Source organism: Oncorhynchus clarkii, chromosome 4, assembly GCF_045791955.1.
Source record: "Oncorhynchus clarkii lewisi isolate Uvic-CL-2024 chromosome 4, UVic_Ocla_1.0, whole genome shotgun sequence".
In the NCBI taxonomy this organism is placed as follows: domain Eukaryota; kingdom Metazoa; phylum Chordata; class Actinopteri; order Salmoniformes; family Salmonidae; genus Oncorhynchus; species Oncorhynchus clarkii.
In genome coordinates this window covers 67,939,049-67,954,641 of record NC_092150.1, presented here as the reverse complement: position 1 = coordinate 67,954,641, position 15,593 = coordinate 67,939,049, and the positions used below count along the sequence as shown (strand labels likewise).

At 42.3% G+C, this 15,593-nt stretch overlaps 1 protein-coding gene across 5 annotated transcripts in view; it reads left to right on the top strand.

Moving 5' to 3' along the window:
- Window positions 1–15,593, top strand: part of LOC139407167 (nuclear receptor coactivator 1-like) — an 86,197-nt gene that overhangs the window by 37,469 nt on the left and 33,135 nt on the right. For 3 of the 5 annotated variants that reach the window (XM_071150685.1, XM_071150682.1, XM_071150683.1), the window contains exon 2: window positions 11,979–12,084. In XM_071150685.1, the coding sequence (XP_071006786.1) occupies window positions 11,996–12,084 (89 nt within the window). In that variant the 5' untranslated portion in view covers window positions 11,979–11,995. Of the gene's footprint in view, window positions 1–2,930; window positions 5,052–5,177; window positions 5,256–5,910; window positions 6,038–11,978; window positions 12,085–15,593 lie in introns of those variants that run through there. The other 2 variants (XM_071150684.1, XM_071150681.1) reach the window with 2 other exon arrangements.

Here is a 15,593-nt window from a genome sequence, read left to right as displayed (position 1 = left end):
ATGTGCTGCTATTTTGGCCTGTGTTGGAGGCTCTGATTAGAGGTGACATGCTGGAAATGAGACTAGTGAGGATTATGTAACAATAGTGGCTTGTTTTGGTGCCTGTGGATGAGCTGGGGGGGTGGGAGCACGGGGGTGAGTGTTGGCCTGAGAGAACCTGAATAATGCTAGTCAGTTGCCCCCCATCAGGGAGGCAGCCCTCTGAACTACACCAGAGCGCAGGCTGCTGTGGACACTGGTCATACCAACAAATGATGTCTGTATGTGCATATGTAACCGGCGTGAAATGGCTAGCTAGTTAGCGGTGGTGCGCGCTAATAACGTTTCAATCGGTGATGTCACTCGCTCTGAGACCTTGAAGTAGTTGTTTCCCTTGCTCTGCAAGGACCGTGATTTTTGTGGAGCGATGGGTAACGATGCTTCGGGGGTGTCAGTTGTTGTGTTCAAAGGGTACCTGGTTCGAGCCCAGGTAGGGGCGAGGAGAGGGACGGAAGGAAAACGGTTACACATATAGATGTGTGTGTGCAATGTACATATGTAGACCGATTGTACAGAGGACCATTCTGTAGGACAAGTGTGATACATGCTTTATGACGCTGTTGTTTTAGCACTGTGTTCTTCTCTCAGGCTGATGAGCTGTAGATTTCTCTCACAGAAAGACTCTCGCCTGAGTATGACCTGTTGCCATGGCTACAGCTAGCCACTGACAACACCTGATGCACACAGAGAAAGATCATCCTGCAGTGCTCCACAGATCAACCACAGGCACTGTTGGGCCAGTGCGGAGGCAATCACACACAGCCACCGACCATGCATCTGACCACGGTCGACCACAGATTGACCACAGTGTCTGCAGCTTCAGATGTAGTACATACAGTTGAAGTTGGAAGTTTACATACATTTAGGTTGTAGTCATTAACTTGTTTTTCAACCACTCCACAAATTTCTTGTTAGCAAACTATAGTTTTGCAAGTCGGTTAGGACATCTACTTTGTGCATGACACAAGTAATTATTCCAACAATTGTTTACGGACAGATTATTTCACTTATAACTCACTGTGTCACAATTCCAGTGGGTCAAAGTTTACATACACTAAGTTGACTGTGCCTTTTAAACAGCTTGGAAAATTCCAGAAAATAATGCCATGGCTTTAGAAGCTTCTGATTGGCTAATTGACATAATTTGAGTCAATTGGAGGTGGCCTTCCTTCAAACTCAGTGCCTCTTTGCTTGACATCATGGTTAAATCTAAAGAAATCAACCAAGACCTCAGAAAAACAATTGTGGAGACAAGTCTGGTTCCTCCTTGGGAGCAATTTCCAAATGCCTGAAGGTACCACGTTCATCTGTACAAACAATAGTAAGCAAGTATAAACACCATGGGACCACGCAGCCGTCATACCGCTCAGGAAGCTCTGTCTCCTAGAGATGAACGTACTTTGGTGCGAAAAGTGCAAATCAATCCCAGAACAACAGCAAATGACCTTGTGAAGATGCTGGAGGAAACGGCTACAAAAGTATCTATATCCACAGTAAAACAATTCCTAAATCGACATAACCCGAAAGGCCGCTCAGCAAGGAAGAAGCCACTGCTCCAAAACCACCATAAAGCCAGACTACGGTTTGCAACTGCACATGGGGACAAAGATCATACTTTTTGGAGAAAGGTCCTCTGGTCTGTTGAAACAAAAATAGAACTGTTTGGCCATAATGACCATCGTTGTGTTTGGAAGAAAAAGGGGGAGGCTTGCAAGCTGAAGAACACCATCCCAACCGTGAGAAACGGGGGTGTCAGCATCATGTTGTGGGGGTGCTTTGCTGGTGTACTTCCCAAAATAGCTGGCATCATGAGGCAGGAATATTATGTGGATATATTGAAGCAACATCTCAAGACATCAGTCAGGAAGTGAAAGCTTGGTCACAAATGGCTCTTCCAAATGGACAATGACACCAAGCATACTTCCAAAGTTGTGGCAAAATGGCTTAAGGACAACAAAGTCAAGGTATTGGAGTGGCCATCATAAAGCCCTGACCTCAATCCCATAGAAAATCTGTGGGCAGAACTGAAAAAGTATGTGCGAGCAAGGAGGCCTACAAACCTGACTGTTACACCAGCTCTGTCAGGAGGAATGGGCCAAAATTCACCCAACTTATTGTGGAAGGCTACCTGAAACATGTGACCCAAGTTAAACAATTTAAAGGCAATTACACTCAATTAGAATTTGGTACATGTAAACTTCTGACCCACTGTGAAAGTGATGAAAGAAATAACAGCTGAAATAAATAAATCCCTCTACTGTTATTCTGACATTTCACGCTCTTAAAATAAAGTGGTGATCCTAACTGACCTAAGACAGGGAATTTTTACTAGGATTAAATGTCAGGAATTGTGGAAAACAGAGGGTAAATGTACTTGGCTAAGGTGTATGTAAACTTCCGACTTCAACTAAATATAGCTGCAAACAAACACAATCAACAATCAATGCTGAACCACAGACATCGCATCGCTTGTGGAGCACAGAGGAGGCCAAAGAATAGCCAACCAAGGGGAAAAAAACTATCGCCTCAAAAGCAAAATCAGCCTTTACACCACTTTGGGCTATATTTGGGCATTATGGAAACCCATAACAAACTCCATGACCCTTTACCAATTCCAGTCAGATGACTTAGTGTAACGCACAAATATGAGGGGACTTTTTGTCTCTTTTTGATCAACTGCTGTGATGAATGGCCGTGAATTCCAGCGCCACAAATCTGCAGGGGAAAGGTCTCTTTAATTTAACCAGTCTTAATCTTTGATCTGTGGTGCTGTCTGCCTCCCATACAGTAACAGGCCTGTGACCCTCATCCCCGTCAACCCCCCCCCCCCCCCCCCACTACTGATAACACTGCTTGGAATGGGTGCCGTGAACGGAGAGGAGTGATGCGAATGCACAGACCAGTGGAGAGTGAAGAATGTGGTCGAGCAAGCAGAGGATGGGTCCCGCGAGTGCACAGGCAGCGGGGTCGCGCAAATTAAGCTTGAGTTGCAAGTGTGACTTTAAGTAAGCAGAACATCATTGCCGCATGCAAAATATTAATTTGAGAGTAGAGATTATTCATAATTCTTTTGCAGAGATACTTAAACATCTTGCTCTCGCATCTGCAATCTTTTACTATCGTTTTATTAGAGGTGAAAATTCTAGCCAATTAACATGGTTGTCACTAGTTAAACACAGCCACAAAGTCATACTTATTATGGCTAAACCCAGCCTATTTCTACAATTTATCTTCTTAAAATCTGTTTTTAAACTTAACCACACTGCTAACCTTTTGCCTAACCATAACTTTAAAGTTAAGACCAAAAAGCACATCTTTGTTTTTCATGGATTTTTACTGTAGAGTAAAGCTGTGTTATCTAGTGTAAACCAGATTGTGATGTTGAAAGGCAATGTAACCTAACGTAGCAGGTGGGAAAAATTGTTTTGTTTAAAAAACACCTAAGTGTAGTTCCCACGTACGGGTTTCAGCAGAAAATAACGCTAGATTGTATTTGCTGTATCCCTGAAACCGTATACATCCAGTTGTTGGCAACTTCTCTCAGACTGAAGGCAAGGTGATGGTGGTGTAAGGACGATGGCTGACAATAAAAAGGTAAGCTAACCAGCCAACTAATCAACTAGGATTTCAGTATTTCAATTGAAGTAGGTAGTTATTTGATTTTCTGATGTTAAAGCAGGCTATTGATTAGGCAAGCTAGATCAGCGCCAGCTAGCTAGGAAGCTAAAGCTAGCTGATGTTTAACCACATATAAAATGTACCAGTATCTTTGGTTAACCAAGAGCATTGTAGCTAGCTAACTAAGTTAACGAGGGGTTTCTAGAGAAGGATGACTTGGAAAACCAGCCAGACTGTGAGGGAGTGGTGAGAACAGACAGGGAAGGCCCTCCCTAGGGTAGCGGTGATTTTAGATGGGGTGAGTGGGAGTCAAGATCAAACTCTGAAATAAATAGCCAATATAAACTACTAACTGCATACTTTGAGATAGTTACTTTGAAATACACTTCTGATAACTTTTACTCTGGCAGTTTTTGTGCAGTAGCTCTTCACGGGTTGGGCATGAAATGACAGCAGGCTGTTCAATACTGAGCCATACTGACTGACGAGTCGTGTGGATTGGTACAGCTCGCCTTAATCCCATAGTATGTTATCACTTACTTAGCTAAATGATTATCCATAGTTGCCTCTATTAATACAGCAGCAGTCTTTAAATGGGTTGTTACATTGTATGCAACACTAAGATGGTGTTTAACTCCAATTGAACTCGGTCGATGTTATTTTCTGACATATTTTTACTTTCTCACTACAGTTGTTCTCAGGAGACGGGTGAGTGCAGAGAACATACTGTATGTCTGACAAAGTGGAGTCGGGCTTCTACTTCATTGGCCAAGTTTGGATCTGCGAGTCACCTTTGACCTTGATGTAACTTTCATCGAAGACTTGGGGTCATTGGTGTTCCCTAACTCACCTTGTGACTTGCACAACTCAGCACATATGTATCCCTCCACCTTCCTCAGTGGAGTCCCGGCCAGGGGTATCAAACTCCAATGTCCGTGTACATGTTATGTTGGCATAGTTACCGGACCAGTGAGAAGAGGCGTTGATGACAGTGATGCGTCCCAGTGTGGTCTCCACAAACAGCCGCTGTGCCAACACCATGCCTGATGACGACAACCAGATGGTATTCCTCCACCCTGGATCACTGTAAACACACACCTAGTCTCTTTCTGTGTATATTTGTTGCGCATGAGAGAGCGCGTAATGGGTCTGTATATGTGAGTGTGTGTTTAGTGTAGGAGATACGTGTGTATTTGAGTCTACTCTGAGTCTGTATACACCCTGTATTACATGCCTGTGTTTTTGTTCTTGTGTGTGGTTGTCATGTTTTGTGACATCCCTTTTTCTTGTCTCCTCAGACATTTGGTGCTCCCCGGACCAGGGTTTTCGAGGCAGGGATGGACTACTGTTAGTCTGAGCTTGCCCCGCAGTCCCCATACACACACATTAACTGGGTTAGTTACCCCACACGCACACCTAGATGCAACTGAGACAAATTTGCGCTACAAGGATTTTATGTTGGGATTCAGCGCGTTCGACTCCATACAAAATCTAATTGCATCTTACTGTCTTCTCTATAGATTGTGCTGATGCCCTTACTGTACTGTACTGCAACTTCATATCTAGCGTGTCAGTTCTGCTGCACCAGGGAGCTAAAGGTATGGCACCGCACTCCCAACAGTCTTGTATGACTGCTTAAACAGCCTTAAACATACTCATTTATGTTTTAATTAACACAAAGTCTAAAGAAGGTTTCTTATGGCTCAATAATACTGACAAATGGTGCTGATTGTACACCTCTGCGCAGTCCCACATAGTGACATCTGCCATTCCATATCGAGACAAACATGCAACAGCTCTGTGACAATTTTATATTTCCTCGATTCCTTGCTTCCTATTTCAGTGCCTCTTTCTAAAACCCCATTGGAGGAGAGGACCCAAGGTTTCTCTCCTCAGTTCTCCAATGGGATTTTGAGAAGGATGTGAGTAGAGAGGGAGTGAAGTTAGTTTTAGGTGCAATCTTATGTTGAATGATACATTTATCTGTTTGTACGTACAGTGCCTTCATAAAGTATTCGCACCCTTTGACTTATTCCAGATTTTGTTGTTACAAAGTGGGATTAAAATGGATTTAATTGTATTTTTTTTGTCAACGATCTATACAAAATACTCTTTGAAAAGGGTAGAAAGTCAAACTTTTTTTATTTTTATTAATGGGAAATAAAACCCTAATATTTTAATGAGAACTATTCAACCCCCCTGAGTTAATACATGTTAGAATCACCATTTTTTTTTTTACCCATCTACCAATAGGTGCCCTTCTTTGCGAGGCATTGGAAAACCTCCCTGGTCTTTGTCGTTACGTGTGTGCTGGAAATTCCATGCTCAACTGAGGGACCTTCCAGATAATCAAACAGTTGGTGTGGTGTACAGAGATGGGGTAGGCATTAAATCATGTTCAACACCAATATTACACAGAGTTGGTCCATGCAGCTTATTATCTGACTTGTTAAGCACATTTTTACTCCAGAAGTTATTTTGGCTTGCCATAACAAAGAGGTTGAATACTTTTTGACTCGAGACATTTCCGCTTTATGTGTTTTATATGTAAAAATGTCTAAACATAATTCCACTTTGACATTATTGTGTGTAGACCAGTGACACAAAATCTGTTTAACCCATTTTAAATTCAAGCTGTAACAAAACAAAATGTGGAGAATGTCAAGAGGTGTGAGTACTTTCTGAAGGCACTGTTCTACTTGTGCTCTTTCCACAGGTGGCTCTGGCTTGCTGATAACATCTGATCTGATGAGACTCCCTATGAGATTTGACTCCTGTATTACTGCCTGTATTCAATACAACTTCCAATGCCGATTTTAAATAATTTGACACTGTAATTTGATAGACAATGGTAGTTCCCAATCAGACATTTACTACCTCAGTTAAATGTTTGGTGAATGCATATTGTTGATGTAAAAACAATATTTCTCCCAACCCTCCCCTTGTACTGTAATTTGTCTTGTTGAAAATTATTATTTATGTCCACAAATAACTGTAGTGACCCTGTGTTTTTAAACTTGGATATCGACTTTGCCTCTTCAACCACTCAGGGCTACAGGCCAGATGGTTGAGTGGTCGGTAACCACCACGAACGAGCTCATTCTCCCTGCCTGTTTCATTCGACCTACACTACCATTAGGCAGACAATCCGCTAGGAGGAAAATCAGTTTTAAAAATATATATATTGTGATAATTATACTGAACAAAAATATAAACAAAATGCAACAATTATACTGAGGTACAGTTAACTTAAGGAAATCAGTCAATGTAAATACATTCATTAGGCCCTTATCTATGCATTTCACATGGAATGCACTTGGGAGCCAGGCCCAGCCAATCAGAATGAGTTTTTTCCCCACAAAAGGGCTTTATTACAGACAGAAATGCTCAGTTTCATCAGCGGATGTGGAGGTCCTGGGCTGGCATTATTACATGTGGTCTGCCGTTTTCTGGCAACAGCTCTGGTGGACATTCTTGCACACAACATTCCAATTGGACGCTTCTTCAACTTGAGACTTATGTGGCATTGTGTTGTTTTCTAAAACTGCACATTTTAGTGGCCTTTTATTGTCCCCAGCACAAGGTGCCCCTGTGTAATGTTTTAATCAGCTTCTTGAAATGCCAAACCTGTCAGGTGGGTGGATTATCTTGGCAAAGGAGAAATGCTCACTGACAGGGATGTAAACAAATTTGTTCACAAAATGTGAGAAATAAGCTTTTTGTGCAAATGGGACATTTCTGTGATCTTTTATTTTTAAAACATGGGACCAACACTTTAAATGTTGTGTTTTATATTTTTGTTCAGTGTATATATAAAATATACAATAAATGTTCCACCAACCGGTTTCTGTGCCAAACCACCACGCTACCAATAAACAAGGCATACCAACTTCGGGCGCTTCAATATCATGGTTTGAGTTTAACACCACAATAAATAGACTGTCAATCTTGACAAACAGAAAATACATCCCTCCCTACCTTGTAGGCCTACTCAGTATTGAAGGCTTGGCTTGACAATCTCTGAATGTCATTAAACTTTTGGTGTTTTGGAACCGATGCCTCTTTCCATTCATCAAATGGCTGCTGCACTGTTTCATTCGAAAGTATTCAGACCCCTTCCCCTTTTCCACATTTTGTTACAGCCTTATTCTAAAATAGATCAACAACAAAAAATCTATCTACACACAATACCCCATAATGACAAACCGAAAACAGGTTTTTAGACATTTTTGAAATGTACTAACAATAAACAAATACCTTATTTACATAAGCATTCAGACCCTTTGCTATGAGACTCGAAATTGAGCTCCGGTGCATCGTGTTTCCATTGATCATCCTTGAGATGTTTCTGCAACTTGATTGGAGTCCACCTGCAATAAATTCCATGATTGGACATGATTTGGAAAAGAACACTCCTGTCTATATAAGGTCCCAAAGTTGACAGTGCATGTCAGCAAAAACCAAGCCATGAGGTCGAAGGAATTGTCCATAGACAAGGATTGTGTCTCAGCACAGATCTGAGGAAGTCTACCAAAATATTTCTGCAGTATTAAAGGTCCCAAAGAACACAGTGGCCTCCATCATTCTTAAATTGAAGAAGTTTGGAACTACCAAGACTCTTCCTAGAGCTGGCCGACCTGCCAATACTGAGCAATCGGGGGAGAAGGGCCTTGGTCAGGGAGGTGACCAAGAACCTGATGGTCACTCTGACAGAGCACCAGAGTTCCTCTGAGATGAAAGAACCTTCCAGAAGGACAACCATCTCTGAAGCACTCCACCAATCAGGCCTTTTTTGGTAGAGTGGCCAGACGGAAGCCAAAAATGTAAAAGGCACATGACAGCCACTTGGAATTTGCCGAAAGGCACCTAAAGGACTCTGACCATGAGAAACAAAATTCTCTGGTCTGATGAAACCAAGTTGAACTCTTTGGCCTGAATGCAAAGCGTCACATCTGGAGGAAACCTACGGTGAAGCATGGTGGTGGCAGCATGCGGTGGGGATGTTTTTCAGCGGCAGGGACTGGGAGACTAGTCAGGATCGAGGGAGAGATGAATGGAGCAAAGTACAGAAATATATTTTATAACCTGCTCCAGCGCACTCAGGACCTCAGACTGGGGTGAAGGTTCACCTTCCAACAGGAAAACAACCCTAAGCACACAGCCAAGACAATGCAGGAGTGGCTTCGGGACAAGTCTCAATGTTCTTGAGTGGCCCAGCCAGAGCCCGGACGTGAACCCGATCGCACATCTCTGGAGAGTTCTGAAAATAGCTTTGCTGCAACACTCCCCATCCAACCCGACAGCTTGAGAGGATCTGCAGAGAAGAATGGGAGAAACTCCCCAAATACAGGTGTACCAAGCGTGTAGCAGAATAATGCTGTAATGAAATGTGGAAAAGGTCTAGGGGTCTGAACACTTTCCGAATGCACTGTATATACCTACAGTACAGAAGTGACCGGGATTGCACAATAAAGTCAGAGACTTATTTACATTGTGGTCCCTATTATTTATGTAAACACATATATATACATACATACATACATACATACAAACATACATACATACATACATACATACATATATATATACATACATACATACAGAGATAAAGACAAGAAAAGGTTCTACTGTTCACACATTAGCCAGCTTTTGACATTCTTTCAAAAGTGGTTATGGTTGGTATGGCTTTGAGTTGCTGTGGTAGTTTGTTCCACTCAACAGTGCCGATATACAAATGTGTTCAAATGTGCACTTGCCAGAGTCTTTAGGCTGTCTATAGCTAGGTTTCCATCAAACCTGGGACAGATTTTCATGCGATTATTCTGAGCAAAAAGAAGAAACCCGCACACTGCTCTTGATCGTATCACTTTTCTTTATTCTAAAATCTGCATCAAAACAATATGCGCAGTTGTGTTTCCATCAAATGTACTTGTTGCACATAAAAATGACTTTTGCGGTTAAATTCCCAAGTTCCAAATAAAAAATACAAGTGAAATGGGTTTCCATCGCATTTTCAATTCTTGGCCTACTGATGGTTTTGTTCCAAAAAATGTAATGTAGGTATAGCGAATGTGCCCTCTGATATTGGCATGTGAGCTCTAGCCAACAGCTCACAGATACAATGCGGGTATAGCCTATGAGATTATTATGGACACAAGTATGAGATCATTTTTATTTGTCAAACAGCAGTCATGCATCGATCATCATGTTACCAGAATAAGACTGTGCCTTTCTAGACCTAATAAACTGTAGAGTAGACCCACAACTCATCCAAATGGAATGAAACATTCAAATCACAATAACATGTTGTGTATTCACTTGAAAACAATAATGCAATTATTCATTGCATTGTGGTGGTGTAGGATAATTGTGTTGTCCCTAAACAAGATCAATAGGGGAGCCTCATGTCTTCACTGTTCTTTCATGTGCATTGATGCACCTGGCCTCTCCGCTGCCTATCAGCTATTCTTTTTTTGTTCTTGTGGATTCATATTGAAAATCGATCCAGCTTTGAATGATTTTATGTGTGGTATGATCGCTAGTTAGCCTATTGCAGATCTGGACGAACGATCCGCCTACTACTGTTGTCACTATGAATGGTGGATAGAGGGCGGGATAGACTGGTAGACTTCATTGACCTGTGGGATAGTAAAAGTTAGCGCATGGAAAAGCGTGGTGCATAAGGGAAGTACCAGAACATCTTGATAGGGGAAGCACCTGCAAACATATGAGGAAATGTGCCTAGGATGGAATAAATTATATCGTAAAACCTGCAAATTGCGGATGTAAACCAGGAGGAAAACACACTACCCTCCCCTGTGCCCAATAAAATAAAATAAAAACCTGCTCTCCCCAAAGCAAAAAAAAGTTGGACAACCCTACCCTATTTTGGACAACTCCCCCACCCCAGTACATTACTAACGGCCCCTTGTTACGTGCGTACCCACATGTCATTCCCAACAATGGAGTCATTATATTTCGCTACTGTATATGCAATTATGGCCAGGACATAGTGTATAATGAATGAACTTGTTAGATCACAGCCATGATATGCCCATACTCCACCTATTATTTAACACATTGGGGTTACCTCCCTCATATCAAACAAACACATACCAGACACTTTGTGGAATGGTGAAGACAAACAATTAGCTAGGGGTGGACTATGGTGTTACTTAGCTAGATATGGCCATTTGCTTCTCTGTTTACAGATTTACGTTGCTGGTTAATAAGTAATTAGCTATCTAGCTAGTTCACTAACTTTAAGTAGATTCCACTCAACTCAAGGTATAGTATAGCGATTTATTTTATTTCCCAGTTACTTTGCTTATGTATCAAGTTGAAGCTGGGTTGCCCAAGTTGTTCGGTGATTACTGTTCAAGCTAGCTAGCAAGTTTAACAGATGTCTCTGAAACTCTGAAGTGCATCCGTTTGACCTCATGCACTTAACTCAACCAATTACGTGACGCAACACTGGACTGACAACACTACACTCAAGCATTTGTTAGTTCGGCCATCACTCCAGTGAAAGTGACCAATCTAAGGTTTCTAGACACACACCCACCTCTTTCCCACCAGCCTGAAATTCATTCGAGAGAAAAAAAGAGATTTAAACCCAAAGGTGCCAAGTCTTCAGAGAGAGCATCTTGATTAATTGAGAGTGAAAACTTGACAAAGATGTGATTTAGTATTGTTGGTGGACAATTTGATGCTTTCCCAAAAAACTGTTACACGTTTGAACCATGTTGCTTACGGTTCTATATTTTTAGATTTTGACATTTTTCTTTTTGATACGTGGCATTGATGTTCTGCTCGCCCAAGCTCTCAAGTTTGACCTGTCCACTTGCAGTACACATCCTCTGCTTTCTCGACCAAATCTCTGCCCTATCGACTGGTCTGTATGCTCACGGAATCCATCCTATGCACTCTCGAATCAGTGTTTGCTTGCTCAATTATGTTTTGTCTCGCTCGACAACGGCATCTCACGCGCAATGGACTTTAGAGGCTGATTTGTGTGTGTGTGTGTGTGTGTGTGATCAGCGGGGTCTTATTTGCTTCAGATGCCTAACATGGATCTGCAATTAGGAGGGAATTGAAGATGTGATTTCCTGTCAAATGGACCCCTCTGTGTCCCAGCCCTAAAACCAATCCTGATTCAGGTCATGCTGACCAGAAGTCAAGATGGTTCTTCCCGCATTAGGCTTTGTGTTTTTAATTTCTTTGTCTCCTCCATGATGAGTGGTGTTATGTCTGATTTTGAATCAGCTGTGATTGTGGTTTCTTCCCCAGGCTAACCCTGTCCTATTCTCTTCTCTCACCAGGTGTCCTGAAGCTCAGAATGAGTGCTGTAGGGGAAAGTGCCCTGGAACCTGCCACGCCAGAGTCCCGCAAGAGGAAGGGCTCACCATGCGACACCTCAGAGCAGAAGTAAGAACACGGTGCATTTACCTTTTAATCACTTAGCAGACACTCTTATCCAGAACGATTGACAAGATGATGATGACGACGACGATGGTCTTCATTGCCTTTCAAGAGTCAATTCTTTCCACCACTACACATACTCAACAAGAAGCGTCCCCTCATAAGTACAGTATAACCTTGCTACTACCCTTCAGATTTGTTCTCTCATGTTCATCTGTGTTTGCATAGTAACCCAAGAAGCTACCCGCTTCTATGGCCCTGATTGGTGTTGAGGAATAGGAGTTTGAGCCTGTGCACACTTAGCTTGAATTCTTGTGTTATCATGTAGTTATGTCAATGGCAGATTTGCGTGAGAATTTGAGATATTTTTAGTCTACAGTGCATTCTGAAAGTATTCAGACCGCTTGACCTTTTACACATTTCGTTACTTTACAGCCTTATTCTAAACTTTATTATTTAATCTTGTTTCTCATGGTCTGAGAGTCCTATAGGTGCCTTTTGGCAAACTCCAGGCGGACTGTCATGTGCCTTTTACTGAGGAGTGGCTTCCGTCTGGCCACTCTACCAAAAAAGGCCTGATTGGTGGAGTGCTTCAGAGATGGTTAACCTTCTAGAAGGTTCTCCCATCTCAGAGGGACTCCGGAGCTCTGTCAGAGTGACCATCGGGTTCTTGGTCACCTCCCTGACCAAGGCCCTTCTCCCCCGATTGCTCAGTATTGGCAGGTTGGCCAGCTCTAGGAAGAGTCTTAGTGGTTCCAAACTTCTTCCATTTAAGAATGATGGAGGCCACTGTGTTCTTCGGGACCTTTAATGTTGCAGAAATATTTTGTTGCCCTTCCCCAGATCTGTGCCTCGACACAATCCTGTCTTGGAGCTCTATGGACAGTTCCTTAGACCTCATGGCTTGGTTTTTGCTCTGACATGCAGTGTCAACTGTGGGACCTTTTATAGACAGGCGTGTGCTTTTCCAAATCATGTCCAGTCAATTGAATTTACCACAGGTGGACTCCAATGAAGTTGTAGAAACATCTCAAGGATGATCAATGGAAACAGGATGCACCTGAGCTTAATTTCAAGTCTCATAGAAATAGATAACTATTCAGACCCTTGCTATTGTTATTTTTTAATATGTTTGCAAATATGTCTAAACCTGTGTTTGCTTTGTCATTATAGGGTATTGTGTGTAGGTTGAGGAAAACATTTTTTTAAATCAATTTTACAATATGTAACAATGTGGGAAAAGTCTAGGGGTCTGAATACTTTCCGAATGCATTGTACTGTATATGGGGATTTGGCCCTATAGATGCTATGTTAGTGGCTGAAGGTTGGCGAGGAGGTGTGTTTTGTTGGTTGTGGTGATTGCTACAGTCTCCTCTACAAGGCCTCAGTTGGCTGATGTAACTGCAGCTTGATCCACCGCACAGTACAGAGCTGCCTGTCTGTTTCTACACCAGCCCATGCAGCGCCTGACATGCACTGTAAAGTCTGTAAACTGTATCTGGCTGTAAAGTCTATGAAAATACTATTTTTGTTACAAATGTCACTAGAACCATGAATAATGCACATTCACTAACTTCTTGTAGCAGGCATTGGGCTATAGAAAATTAACACGGGTCTCATCAACAATCCCAAGCCCACGTGCTAGTGATTAGCCAGCTAATCTTTATATTTCAAGTTTAGCCAACTTGGATCTATTTGCTAACTAGCAAGGTTGAACAGTTGAATTGTTATGAACAAACCCTTCTATCTGTCTCCGACTGTTTGAACAGCATGCTAGCCTGTCCACGTTGTTCAAATGTTGAAATCAAGTGGCCTACCGTATTTCTCAGAATGAGAATAATTGTGTTTTATGCTTAAATGCCCATTTATAAAACACAGACTAGAAAGCTAGTATAACAGTCTTTGGCTAAAATGCTGCTAGCAGTTCCCCAAACAGTTCCCCAAACAGTTCCCCAAACAGTTCCCCAAACGTGACAAACTGGGTATATATTTTCCAGAATCAATGTTCATTGGCACTCATTTTAGTAGTGTCTGCTCTGCTCTGCTCTGCGTGCAATTTGAATAGTTGAGATAACCTTTCTAACAATATAATGTTTAACTTCTCCTCTATTACAGTAAAATAATGTCTCAATGTGTTTGTGTCCATATTATTATTATTATCATTTTTTGACTGATTCTGTGGGATGTAAATATCGAGTTGAAACCAAATGTCAGAGAGGAGTATGTGATCTCTCAACTTTGCTGGTGTGAGAGGCAGGGGGAGGGGCTCTGTGTGTGTGTGTGTGTGTGTGTGTGTGTGTGTGTGTGTGTGTGTGTGTGTGTGTGTGTGTGTGTGTGTGTGTGTGTGTGTGTGTGTGTGTGTGTGTGTGTGTGTGTGTGTGTGTGTAAACCATTGAGGAAGAAGTGAAAAGGAGGCCAATGCGTTTCTGTGGGCTTATTTTGGACCAAGCTTGTTGCCTGCCTTCCCGCCTTTGGGACAACGACTCCAATTGTTAGGGCGGAGACGTGCATCTTGTCATTTAAATACTGATCTCACACTGGCATTAGTCAAATATAGTCACTCTGACACATATACGCACACACACACACCATGGTTTCCGTTAGCCATTAATAGCTGGCTGTTTAAAAAAATTGAAAAGCAGATAAATAAAATTGGCACCAGATTGACATAGTCTCAGCATGTCCATAAGGCTAGGGGAAGCTAAGATTTGAATTAAATTCCCACAATTATATAGGCTAATTAGCCTACTCATGTCCATACATAAATAAATAAAATCATAGCCCAAGCCTCTACTCTATACGCGCTCAGCCATGCATTCAACAGCCTTTTTTGCAAACAGTGATTGAGTTATATTATTAACCTGAATTATGACTATCCAATCTACTCATGACATTACGAGTAGTAGGCTATCTTACATAAGTCTGCAAATGCGATCAATCCCATTCTATCCTGTTTTGGAGGCCAAGTATCTCAAGTATCCAACCATTTTATCACTCATATTTATCATGTTTACCACATTTCTTCTGCAACTTACTTTCTGCTTCAGCGGGCAAAATAATTGAGAGAACAAGGTCAAGCCAAGCCGTAGTCAGTCCCTGCATTCCTCTAATATCTCACACATGGTCAGTGCAGAGCTAGTAGTCACTCTCAGCTCTTAGCCAGGGTTGCTCTCAGCTCGTAGGGCTTTCAGTGTTAGGATAACTCAGTTAGCTGCTGGGCTGTTGCTAGAGTGCGGATGTGGGTGTGTGTGTGAGAGAGAGATTTCAGTTGATGCCCTGCTAGGTGGAACAATAACACACTGGCAGCAGGTTAATCCCCCTCTCCTCAGCTGTTCTCTTGCTCTCTGCACTGGTCTGCTTTTCTGCCCTGTCAGCGCTGGTCTCTCCTGCAGCTCTCTGCTCTGGTCCCACTGCCCCCCCCCCCCTCTCTCTATGTGCTGGCTTCATAGAAGCCATGAATTATTGAGAGGCCCACTGCCCCTGTAGACCCCCCCCCCCCCCAGCCCTGATCCTCC